This window comes from Pelophylax lessonae, assembly GCF_965119305.1.
Source record: "Pelophylax lessonae genome assembly, chromosome: 3".
In the NCBI taxonomy this organism is placed as follows: Eukaryota; Metazoa; Chordata; class Amphibia; order Anura; family Ranidae; genus Pelophylax; species Pelophylax lessonae.
Genome location: NC_138770.1, coordinates 491,263,417 through 491,276,046, shown reverse-complemented (window position 1 = coordinate 491,276,046; position 12,630 = coordinate 491,263,417). Strand labels below are relative to the sequence as shown.

General features: G+C 47.5%; 1 protein-coding gene across 2 annotated transcripts in view; it reads right to left on the bottom strand.

Moving 5' to 3' along the window:
- The window catches only part of FEZ2 (fasciculation and elongation protein zeta 2), a gene marked incomplete at its 5' end in the record, with an annotated part of 232,690 nt that overhangs the window by 18,541 nt on the left and 201,519 nt on the right, over window positions 1-12,630 (bottom strand). For both annotated transcript variants that reach the window (XM_082251940.1, XM_082251941.1), the window contains one exon: window positions 2,779-2,844. In XM_082251940.1, coding sequence (XP_082108066.1) covers window positions 2,779-2,844 — 66 coding nt within the window. The remainder of the gene's footprint in view (window positions 1-2,778; window positions 2,845-12,630) is intronic.

Genomic DNA, 12,630 nt, shown 5'->3' with positions numbered 1-12,630 from the left:
AGTGCACGTGCTCAGCATCATATCCAGAAGTTGTCTTTGGGAAATAGACGTATGAGTGCTGCCAGCATTGCTGCAGAGGTTTAAGGAGTGGGGGGTCAGCCTGTCAGTGCTCAGACCATATGCCGCACACTGCATTGAATTGGTCTGCATGGATGTTGCCCCAGAAGGAAGCCTCTTCTAAAGATGATGCACAATAAAGCCCGCAAACAGTTTGCTGAAGAGAAGCCGACTAAGGACATGGATTACTGGAACCATGTCCTGCGGTCAGATGAGATCAAGATAAACTTATTCGGTTCAGATGGTGGCGGCAACCAGGTGAGGAGTACAAAGACAAGTGTGTCTTGCCTACAGTCAAGCACGGTGGTGGGAGTGTCATGGTCTGGGACTGCATGAGTGCTGCTGGGGAGCTATAGTTCATTGAGGTAACCATGAATGCCAACATGTATTGTGACATACTGAAGCAGAGCATGACCCCCTCACTTCGGTGACTGGGCCGCAGGGCTGTATTCAAACATATAGACCCTAAACACACTCCCAAGACTACCACTGCCTTGCTAAAGAAGCTTAGGGTAAAGGTGATGGACTGGCCCAGCATGTCTCCAGACCTAAACCCTATTGAGCATCTGTGGGGCATCCTCAAACGGGAAGTGGAGGAACGCAAGGCATCGAACATCTACCAGCTCCGTGATGTCGTCATGGAGGAGTGGAAGAGGACTCCAGTGGCAACCTGTGAAACTCTGGTGAACTCCATGCCCAAGAGAGTTAGGGCAGTGCAGGAAAATAATGGTGGCCATTTAAAATATTGACACTTTTGGCTCAGTTTGGACATGTTCACTCAGGGGTGTACTCACTTTTGTTGCCAGCGGTTTAGACATTAATGGCTGTGTGTTGAGTTATTGTGAGGGGACACTAAATTTACACCGTTATATATACTTGTGCTACCTTCGTGTCTGCATTTCCTGTGCTTTAGAGTGAACGTAATTGCCCTGTGATCGTTGTTTCCCAAGTTATCCCTTACTTCCACATCTGCTATCAGCTCTGGTTTGCTTGTGATTAGTAGGTCTAGCAGAGCCTTGTTTTTAGTTGGGGCATCCATCAATTGACATACAAAATTGTCCAGTGAGACATTTAAAAGTGCCAAGCCTTAGATGAGCGAGCAGTTCAATATCTGGATAATTACAGTATCTCACAAAAGTGAGTACACCCGTCACATTTTTGTAAATATTTTAATATATATTTTCATGTGACAACACCTAAGAAATTACAGTTTGATACAATGTAAAGTAGTGAGTATACAGCTTGTATAACAGTGTAAATTTGCTGCCCCCTCAAAATAACTCAACAGAGCCAATAATGTCTAAACCGCTGTCAACAAAAGTGAGTACACCCCCTAAGTGAAAATTTCCAAATTTGGCCCAAAGTGTCAATATTTTGTGTGGCCAACATTACTTTCCAGCACTGCCTCAACCCTCTTGGGCATGAAGTTCACCAGAGCTTCACAGGTTGCCACTGGAGTCCTTTTCCACTCCTCCATGACAAAATCATGGATCTGGTGGATGTTAGAGAACTTGCGCTCCTCCGCGTTCTGTTTGAGGATGCCCCACGGATGCTCAATAGGGTTTAGGTCTGGAGACATGCTGGGCCAGTCCATCAATCAGCTTCTTTAGCAAGGCAGCAGTTGTCTTGGAGGTGTGTTTGGGGTCGTTATCATGTTAGAATACTGCCCTGCGGCCCAGTCTCTGATGGGAGGGGATCATGCTCTGCTTCAGTATGTCACAGTACATGTTGGCATTCATAATTCCTTCAAAGAACTTTAGCTCCCCAATTCCGATAGCACTCAGGCAGCCCCAGACCATGACACTGCAACCACCAAGCTTGACTGTAGGCAAGATACACTTGTATTTGTACTCCTCACTTGGTTGCCGCCACACACGCTTGACACCATCTGAACCAAATATGTTTATCTTGGTCGCATCGGAGCACAGGACATGGTTCCAGTAATCCATGTCTTTAGTCTACTTGTCTTCAGCAAACTATTTGCGAGCTTTCTTGTGCACCCTCTTTAGAAGAGACTTCCTTCTGGGACGACAGCCATACAGATACATTTGATGCAGTGTGCGGCGTATGGTCTGAGCACTGACAGGCTCACCCCCCACCCCTTCAACCTCTACAGCAATGCTGGCAGCACTCGTATGTCTATTTCCCAAAGACAACCATTGGATACAACGCTGAGCATGTGCACTCAACTTCTTTGGTCGACCATGGCGAGGCCTGTTCTGAGTGGAACCTGTCCTGTTAAACCGCTGTATAGTCTTGGCCACCGTGCTGCAGCTCAGTTTCAGGGTCTTGGCAATCTTCTTATAGCCTAGGCCATCTTTATGTAGAGCAACATTTCTTTTTCTCAGATCCTCAGAGTTCTTTGCCATGAGGTGCAATATTGAGCTTCCAGTGACCAGTATGAGAGAGTGAGAGCGATAACACCAAATTTAACACACCTGCTCCTCATTCACACCTGAGACCTTGTAACACTAAGGAGTCACATGACACCAGGCAGTGCAATAAAATTCTTCCAGGATGTGAATAAGCTGACCTCGATGCACAATTTAATTGAGCAACTATGTGGTAAATTAGGTTTAATGTTGATAAATGTAAGTTATGCACTAGGGAATAAAAACATGCATGAATCATATTCTAGGGGAAGCTGTATTTAACAGATGCAAAGAGAGCATTGAAAATGGTTGTCAAGGTTTTCATATACATTACCATAACAGAACATACCTTTTAAAATGTAGTCAGTTAGCAATGTTGGAACTTTTTCACTGTCCTCTTTCATTGCACGGAGAACTGACAATATAAAAAGAAAAGATAGTTATATGAAAAAAAATAATTTCAGAGAACAGTAAATAAAATTATAAAGCATGATTAAACTTGCACTAATACAGGACAAAATTCTTTCTGGTTTCCCAAAGCCATTAGATAGTCCCTGGAACACATTCTACAGTACTATTTCTTATAAATTAATAGCCATTTAATCTGCCTTATTTTAAACTCATTCACAACCCACAAAGTGAGTTAGAACTAACTTCTGTTGAAGACTATTCCACATTTTTATTGTTTCTCGTGTTTATCCTGGACCCATAGTGTGGTGGCTGTTGCAGGCCCCTCTATCCTGGACCTGAATTCCTTCTTATCCGTGGCTACTGACCAGTCTGGCTTTCTTGCTGGATGTTTCTTGGCTGCGCTCCCCAAGGGTCCTAATCTTGTACATGTCGGCAGTGTGACAATAGCCCTCTTGATACTATGAGGGATGTTTTTGGTGTTTTTTAATCTAGTTGGCTGACGTATGTTCTACCACTATAAAGAAAGAATTCCATTCTGAAACGTGTTGAGTTTGTGTGTGTAATTGCTCTGGTTTTGATCTGTGATTTTCACAGTATATGTAGAACATAATGTACTCTATTGTTCTTCTCTGAAGTGATCTACCTGTCTGTACTTTTTATTATTTATGCCAAATAAAATTTGCTTACTACTTTTACTGACATTTTCTAATTTTTGATTACATACTACTTGGGCCTATATATTCCTGTTAGCGGGGGACCCCCTTCCTGGTTGTCTAGATTTTTGGGATGGCAGCCCCATATTCCCTTTGAACACACCACCTCTATTTTTTATTTTTATAGCTTGACCCCTTTCTGTATGTGAAGGGTAAAGCCTCGCACACACTAGTTTTTTTTTTTTATTCAACCTAGCAGGAGGAGCCACTGTATTATCAATCTGATGTTAGTACAGCAATTTCCCCTGCTGTTCTACAGTGTTCTGACAGAGGGGACGCCCCCTGCCAGAACTATTGGCTGAGAGCCCTAATCAGCAGACCTTTTTGGGTCATGCCTCTGTGACAGAAGCCGGCTTCTGTCGGACTAACTTCAGCACACACCGGCCAAATGTCGGTCCGTGTGTACTAGGCTTAGGGCTCTTTTCTTTCAGGCCAGAGTGGCCCCCGTGTCTTTTGCGTTGACCTTATAGTAAACAATTTTGCACCTACTTTGCTTTATGCACAACTAATGTATTTATAAAATATGTTCACACATCACCATTAGGGTGCTTTCATACCTGCAAATGCACCCAACGCCAATTATATGCGAGAACCCAAACCCCGGTGATTAGCTGGGGGAGACAGCGCCACTGAAAGTAATGGGAGGCTGCTGGCTCACGCAGCTAATCATAGCCACTCATATGTAATCAATCATGCAGCCTTCACATGCGTGTTATGGGCCCTGGATGCATACTGCGTGGTGTAGTCCTAGCAACCAAACAACAGCTTGTTATTATGAAAAGTCACCCTGGCAACTCCCTCTTCCGCCCTCTGTCCAGAACTATGCTACCTTCCACTCTGTTCTGTGTACATAAGCCAGTAGGATAGACACTGCTTATGCTTGTGCAGAGGGGTGATGTTAAGGAAGCAGGGGACACTGCTATGGGGTTAAGATGGGGCATGGGACACTGCTATTGGGAGGAAGGGGGCAGAGAGCACTGCTGTGGGGTGGGGGGTGGATAGAGAAAACTGCTGTGGGTGGGGGTGGATAGAGAATACTGCTGTGGGGTGGGGGGCGGGCAGAGAACAAAGCCGTAGAGTGGGGGGGGGGGGGCAGAGATTACTGCTATGGGGAAAAAATGTGGGGGGGGCAGAGGACACTACTGTGGGGGGAGGTGTTGTTAAGGGGACAGAGGACACTGCTATGGGCAGGGCTGACACCGGCATAAGGCTGCTTAAGCAGCTGCCTTCGGCACCAGGGTAGGAGGGGGACAGTAAAATCTGAATTCCAAGCCACTTGCTGGGAATTCAGATTTTTTAAATACCTGTCTTCTGATGATCTCCCTTATTTTCCTCCTGCAGCAGCTGAAAGCCAGCTTCTCCTCTTTTCCCTCACTGGCATACAGCTGCTGCAGGAGGAAAATCCGTGGATCAGTTACAGTAAATGCCTCCCCTCCTATCCTTGTTCCTCTTTTTCTGCTGCCCCCCCCATGCGCTCCCCTTTCACCAAAGCCCCCCAACAATAAAATTGTAAAAAAAAAAAAAAATACTGACACCATCCACTGTCCTACTGACAGACACTGTCCACTTTTAAGGTAGGTGAAGTTTATATGTTTTCAGTGAGATTTGTTTTAGTTTTATTATATTTTTCTAAGTTTTCCTTATGGTGCAGTGAGGCATTGCTAGGTAATTTCTGGGGGAAAAAATGGTTCTGAACCCCGGTGATCTTTGAACTCTCATGGTATTCAGGTAGATTTCCTCCCCTCAAAGGTTGCCTGTCTACCGCTGCATAGAGTAGGATTATGTTTCTTTCTTGAGTTTATGATTCTAATACAAGAAAGCTTTCTGCTTCCTACTGAAACTGCAAGATGGCATTGCATATTATTATTACGTTTATACTCCAACTGGACACCAAGACCCTTCTCCGCCATTAATTTAGCCAGAAATTCAAGAAAAAAATGGGGAGAAAAAACTATTTTATTTGACATCCACTGCTCAGATTTAACAGGCTTTTTTTTGCGTCTGGTGTCAGTTCTTTAACCACTTGCCGCAGAATCGCGTACCTGTACGTCATTTTGCTCAAGTGGTTGAACCACTGCAGGCATCACCCTGTTCGATTTTTTTTTTTTTAGAGCGAACGGTCAGCTTTTTTTGTGATAACAACTGATGCGACAAAGCAGCCACTCCCCCCCCCCCCCCCCACTTCTGCCGTTTCGCCCGGGTCTCCTGTCCCACCGGGAGACCCGAATGACCAGCTGACACGTCCACTGGCTGGCTGGAGACCCGAACAAAGCTGTAATCTGCTTTGATCAGGTCTTTGATGTAATAAAACTGGAAACGTCACAACTGCACTTCCGGTTTACTCAAAAGCCAACAGCGCCAGTTTTAAAAAATTCAAAAAAGCAGATCTTGGGGTTTTGAATACTTTCAAGTGCAGAGGGAATGCTTGTGGCCAGTCCACAAGCGTATGCAATTTTAAAGCGTGACGTGTTAGGTATCCATTTACTTGGCGTAATATCTTTCACATTATATAAAAAAAACGGTTTAATGAATAAAAAAAACAAAAAAAAAAAAACTAAAAAGTGTATTTTTTTTTTTTTAATGCGTTTGAAAGACCGCTGCGCAAATACAGTGTAACATAAAATATTGCAGCCATTACCCTTTTATTCTGTAGGGTCTCTGTAAAAAAAAACAAAACTGGATTTTTGTTTTACGGTAAAACCCTTTTCTCTGAAGTTCATCGACGGACACAGCTCTATATCTTCTTTGACCCTTGGGTTATGCTGCTCTACATAGGAGTAGGACTAGGTGGAAACAAAACTACACCCCTAGGGCAGTCCTAGGGGGTATACTTCTCTCTTCCCGCTATAGGACTTCAGTTTGTAACAAGCAGGGGGTGGGAAAAACACAGCAATGCACATAATTCCCAAAAAGTCTAAACCTAGACAACCAGGTAAACCAGGAACAACTGAAGCTCACCAACCAGAAATAATACACCCTCAAGAAGCAGGAACCTCTGTTCACATACTGGCATATCGGATCGCGATTCTGTCCGAGATCCCGAATTATTGCAAATCGCGGGACGCCCGGCGCGATTTTGCCGCGATTATTGCCCAACGAATCACAGTAAAATCTCGCAAACAGAATTGCAGGAGGCCTGTCACCCAAAAGAAGTATCTTAGTTTTGTTTTAACGGTTTTGTCTGAGTTTAAATCTAGGTTTGTCCCAAGCATGTTTAACCACTTAAGCCCCGAAGATTTTACCCCCTTCCTGACCAGGGGGTTTTTTGCGATTTTTTACTGCGTGACTTTAACGGACAATTGCGCGGTCGTGCGACGCTGTACCTAAACGAATTTGACGTCCTTTTTTCCCACAAACAGAGCTTTCTTTTGGTGGTATTTGATCACCTGTGCGATTTTTTGATCATGCGCTATCAACAAAAAAAGAGCGTAAATTTTGAAAAAATAACAATATTTTTCACTTTTTTTTATATGAAATTTCCCCCCCAAAAAAATGTAAAAATCAAATTTTTTTAACATTTTCGGCAAATTTGTTTTATGCTAAAAAAAAGCGTATTTTGATTGGTTTGCGCAAAAGTTATCGCGTTTACTAACAAAGGGAAAGATATTTGTCATTTTTGGTGTTTTTTTTTTAACGAATAATGGCGGTGATCTGCGATTTTTTTTGCGGTACTGCAACATTGCGGCGGACAGATCGGACCCTTGACTGACATTTTTGACACTTTTGGGGATACCAGTGACATTACTGCAGTAATCAGTGCTATGCATATGCACTGTTACTGTAAAAATGACACTGGCAGGGAAGGGGTTAACTGTATTGGACAGGGAGGGGTTAAGTGTGTCCTAGGGGCGTGTTTCTAACTGTAGTGGGACAGGTCTCCTATTGTAAAAACAGAGATCAACAGTTCTACATAGTAGAACCGTCTGATCTCCATTTTTACACAGGGGAGAATGACAGGCGGCTTGTTTACACAAGCTGTCCGCCTTTCTCCCACTCTACCGACGATCGTAGTGTGACCGGCAGACATCGGGTCCACCGGTCACACGCCCGGACTCCTCTGTGAACGAGCCGAGCGGGCCCGCTATTGGCTCAAAACCCGGTGACAGGCTAGCGACGTAGATCTACGTCACTCTGCCTGGCCGGGGCTGACTGCCGCAGTAAATATACTATGCGCAGTCGGCAAGAGGTTAAATCCACTTACGGTTGACTAAGTACCTCTACTGAAAGTATTTTTCAAGAATAAAGGATAACTCCACTTTTGTGAGAAAAAAAAGCAAATAAAAAAAAAAAAATTATAGTGCATGCAATTGTGAATCAAGGCATAGCGTAACTGAATGAGTTTAAAAAACAGAATTTTTGTAAAATCTTACCGTAAAATTCCTTTCTCCGAGTCCTCCGACAGTCGCCGCCCACTCATACTCATGCAGTCTTCACCAATGAGGTATTGACTTCATCTCCACAGGAGTAACTAGGCATAAGACTTGATAAAAAAACAAAGCATTTACATAGACGCACCTATGGGGACTGTCCCACTGGTCCAATACCCCCTGCAATCAGCCAACCCAACTCAGTTTGGTAGCAAGCAGTTAAGTGTATAAGAACCCTAATAGAGGGGCGGGGGCGGCGACTGTCGGAGGACTCAGAGAAAGGAATTTTACGGTAAGATTTTACACAAAATCAGTTTTCTCTTACGTCCTCCGACAGTCGCCGCCCACTCATACAGTCTTCACCAATGGGGATGTCCCAAAGCAGTGTAGACATGAGGGGTGGGCAACGCAACTGCCAGAAAGGCAACGCAGTACCCACAACAGAGAAAGGGACCTTACGTGAACAGAAAGGTAACCTACTGGGTAACAAAAAAGGCTCAACAGGAGCAACAACCCAGGAAAGCAAATAACCAAGGGGATAAACAACCCCAACAGCCAGGGACCCACAATAAAACCAGGGTCCCCTCACGGTACTGCCGCACAGAGAACCTTGCAGCCAAAGGAGGCATCAGCCGATGCCAGAACATCAATTTTGTAAAATTTTGAAAAGGTGTGTACTGACGACCAAGTCGCAGCCTTACACACCTGGGCCATCGAAGCCTGATGTCAGAAAGCCCGGGACACACTCACCGCTCTGGTAGAGTGTGCCTTGACAGGGAACAAAGGTACCCGTTCCTTCAACGAATAGGCCTGTACAATTGTCTGTCTGATCCATTTTGAAATGGTCGCCGCAGACGCAGCCATACCCTTCCGAGGTCCCTCAGGAAGGACAAAGAGAGAATCTGATTTCCAAAAGGATTCAGCCGACGACAGGTAAACCCTGATCGCCCTGACAACATCCAAGGAATGCAAAGCAACCTCCTTAGGATGCTTAGGCTTCGCACAGAGCGAAGGCAAAACAATGTCCTCATTAAGGTGAAAATCAGAAACCACCTTTGGAAGAAAGGACAGGTTACGTCGCAAGACCACCTTATCCCTATGAACCACCAGGTAAGGGGAGCCGCCAACTCCGACACTCTGCGAGCAGAAGTGATTGCCACAAGAAAGGCAACCTTTCTAGACAGCAGAGGTAACGAGATTTCCCTGATGTTTTCAAACGGGGAACGTTGCAATACGGACAGGACCAAGTTCAAGTCCCATGGAGGTAAGGGCTCCCTACGAGGAGGGTCAAGTGGCGCACACCTTGAATGAAGGTGCGAATCAAAGAATCATATGCCACGGGGCGCTGGAAAAGGACTACCAGTGCAGATACCTGGCCCTTAATCGTGGCAAACGCAAGGCGCTGGTCCACACCAGTCTGAAGGAAAGCCAACACTCTCGCCACCTTGTATGAACGAGGAGAGAAGCCCCTGGACTCACACCAGGCAAAATAAGCTTTCCATGTACGGTAATAAATCTTACCAGATGATGCTTTCCTAGCCTTGATTAAGGTAGGAATGACCTCTGAGGAGAGACCCCTGTCCCTCAGGACCTGGCTTTCAACAGCCATGCCATTAAAGCCAGCGACTGTAAAGCAGGATGGAAGATCGGTCCCTGAGACAGTAGATCTCACATTGGCAGCCGCCATGGAGGCTCGACTGCCAGGTGAATGATGTGCGCGTACCAGGACCGGCGTGGCCAGTCCGGTGCCACCAGAATCACCAATGTTGGTTCCGAGGCCAACCTGCGAAGGAACCTGGACAACAACTGAATCGGAGGAAAGGCATACATCAGATGATACTGATGCCAGGGCACCACCAGCGCATCCGAGGCGTCTGCCAGAGGATCGCGGGTTCTTGCCACGAACCTTTCCACCTTATGGTTTAGCCGAGGCGCGAACAGATCCACATCCGGGGATCCCCATTTCACACACCGCATTTGAAACCTCTCCGGGTGTAGGGACCATTCCCCCTGGTCCAGGGTCTGGCGGGTCAGGTAATCGGCCTGTCAATTCTCTACACCTGGAATGTGAACTGCCGATATTGCCGGGACATGAGTCTCGGCCCAAGACAGAATACTGGTCACTTCCTGGGCTGCCCGGGCATTCCTGGTGCCCCCTTGGTGATTGATGTAAGCCACCGCAGTGGCATTGTCCGTCTGCATACGTACAGGGCGGCCCTGAAGACGGTCCGACCAATGGAGTAGGCACAGCCTGATCGCTCTCAATTCCAATATGTTTATGGGGAGGGAGGATTCCTCCACCGACCAAGCGCCCTGGGCAGACAGGTTGCCCAGGACTCCTCCCCAGCTCAACAGGCTGGCATCCGTGGTAAGTACTGTCCACAGCAAGGGCCGGAAGGATTTTCCTTGCGCCACCGCTGGGGACTGAAGCCACCACAGAAGATCCACTCTGGTTTGGTGACACAGAGACACTCTCAGATCCAAAGACTACGGGAGTCTGTCCCATCTTTTCAGGATCTCCGCTTGGAGAGACCTTGTGTGAAACTGTGGTAACGGTATCGCCTCGAAGGCTGACACTATCAACCCCAGGGCCCGCATACAGGTCCTGAGTGACAAGGATTCGTTGTCCCGGAGGGCTCTGACCTCGTCCTGTAGGGTCCGGAGCTTGTTCTCCGGCAGAAACACCTTCGCTTGAGCAGAGTCCAGAACCATTCCCAAATATGGGAGACGAACAGAAGGAGATAAAGTCGACTTCTGCACGTTGATGATCCATCCGAACTCCTGAAGCGTCTGCACCGTAGTGGACAGATCGCGCAGCAGGCTCTGGCTGGCACTCAACCTTAACAGGAGATCGTCCAGATATCCCAAGACCGCAATGCCCTGAGCCCGCAACAGGCCCAGAACTGGAGCCAGCACTTTGGTAAACACCCTTGGAGCCGAAGCGATGGCGAATCGGAGGTACCTCTGATGACCCTCGAAAATGGGGATGTACAGATTCGCATCCTTCAGGTCGATAGAGGCCAGGAACTCGCCTGGACTCAGGGAGGTTACCACCGAGCAGAGTGATTCCATGCGGAACTTCCGACCGCGTACAAAGCGGTTCAGAGCATTTAAGTCCAGAATCTGACGCACCTTGCCCTCCTTTCTGGGCACGGTAAACAGATTCGAGTAAAACCCCCAAAACCTGTCCCGATGAGGCACCGGGACGATCACCACCTGGGCGAGGAGATCCTGCACCACCTGATCGAATGATTTCCTGAACCCATCTGTCCGGAATTCGGAGCAGCCAAGGTTGGAGGAAACCGCACAAACGTCCCCCCACCCCGGAAACGGGTGAGGGCGTCCCATCAGGCAGAGGCGGACTGGGCTGCCGCACCAGCCTGGCCGGATTCTTGCTTGCCCGCCCAGGGCTTTCTGTGGCCACCCTGGCCCTTGAAGGGTTTCCCCTTGTTCTGTGCCTTGACGGCACAAAAGGACACCTGATCTGGTTTAAAGGAGGGGCCCCGCTTACCACGGAAAAACTTGCCTTTAGGATTCTGGGGCAGCAGAGTGCTCTTGCCCCCAGTGACCCCTTTAACCAATTCATCCAGGGATTCCCCAAACAGGCGAGACCCCGCATAAGGGATGTCAGCCACTGTTTTTCTCCAAGTCTGGTCAGCCGACCAGCTCTTTAACCATATCAGGCGACGGTTAATGACCGCGACACTGGACAGGCGCGCAGCCAATGGGGCCTCATTCAAGGCCGCATCACACAATCACATGACTCCTTGATGGATCTGGTCCACCATTGCCACGGTAGTAGGAGGAGCGGAATCAGCCACGAGGGTGCGTTTCAGCACCTTGGTCCAGTCCGCCACAGCCTGAGCCGCCATGACAGAGGCGAAAATGGGCTTTAGCAGGGAACCTGCCACCATGTAGGCATGGCGGGCAAGGGATTCCACCCTCCTATCCGTAGGATCCCTAAACACCGGAGAATCCTCGGTGGGTACTAGAGTGGCCTTGTTCAATCTGGCCACAGTGTGATCCACCTGAGGGGCCACACACCAGCGCGAATCCGTAGGAGACGCAAAGGGATAAAGGAGTTGAAACCTTTTTGGCACCACAAAGGTGCGTTTTAAATGATGCCATTGATCATTCACAGTAGCGTGAAACTCAGCGGGGCAAGGGAACACCTGCGCCGCCTTGCGGGTCCTGAGCCCTCCCCCCCGTCTAGGAGACGGGGGGGAGGGCTCAGAAGTAGAGTCAGTGAGGAGGGAGCAGAGGACTGAAGGCAGCTGTAGGGTCAGCAGCGACAGTAGGTCCACAATGTCAATTGGCAGGTCTGTGCGGGAAAATCTCAGACCAAACAGGAATAAACATAACCGCCAATTGCGCTTAACTTCCGTAAAACTAAGAGGGGTATATGCTAATGCCAGGAGCCTAGCTAATAAAATGGATGAGTTGGAAATACTGGTACATGAGGAGGACATAGACCTTGTGGGAATAACAGAGACTTGGTTCGACCCCTCACATGACTGGCTGGCCAATATCCAAGGGTATTCGGTGTACCGGAAGGACAGGGTAGGAAAAAGAGGGGGAGGGGTATGTCTCTATGTCAAGAACAATATAAAGGTGATAGAAAGGAGTGACATTACGGATGGGATGAGCATGGATTTAGAATCTGTGTGGGTTGAACTCCATAGGGAAGGAGAAAAGGGAAAAGTAATTGTG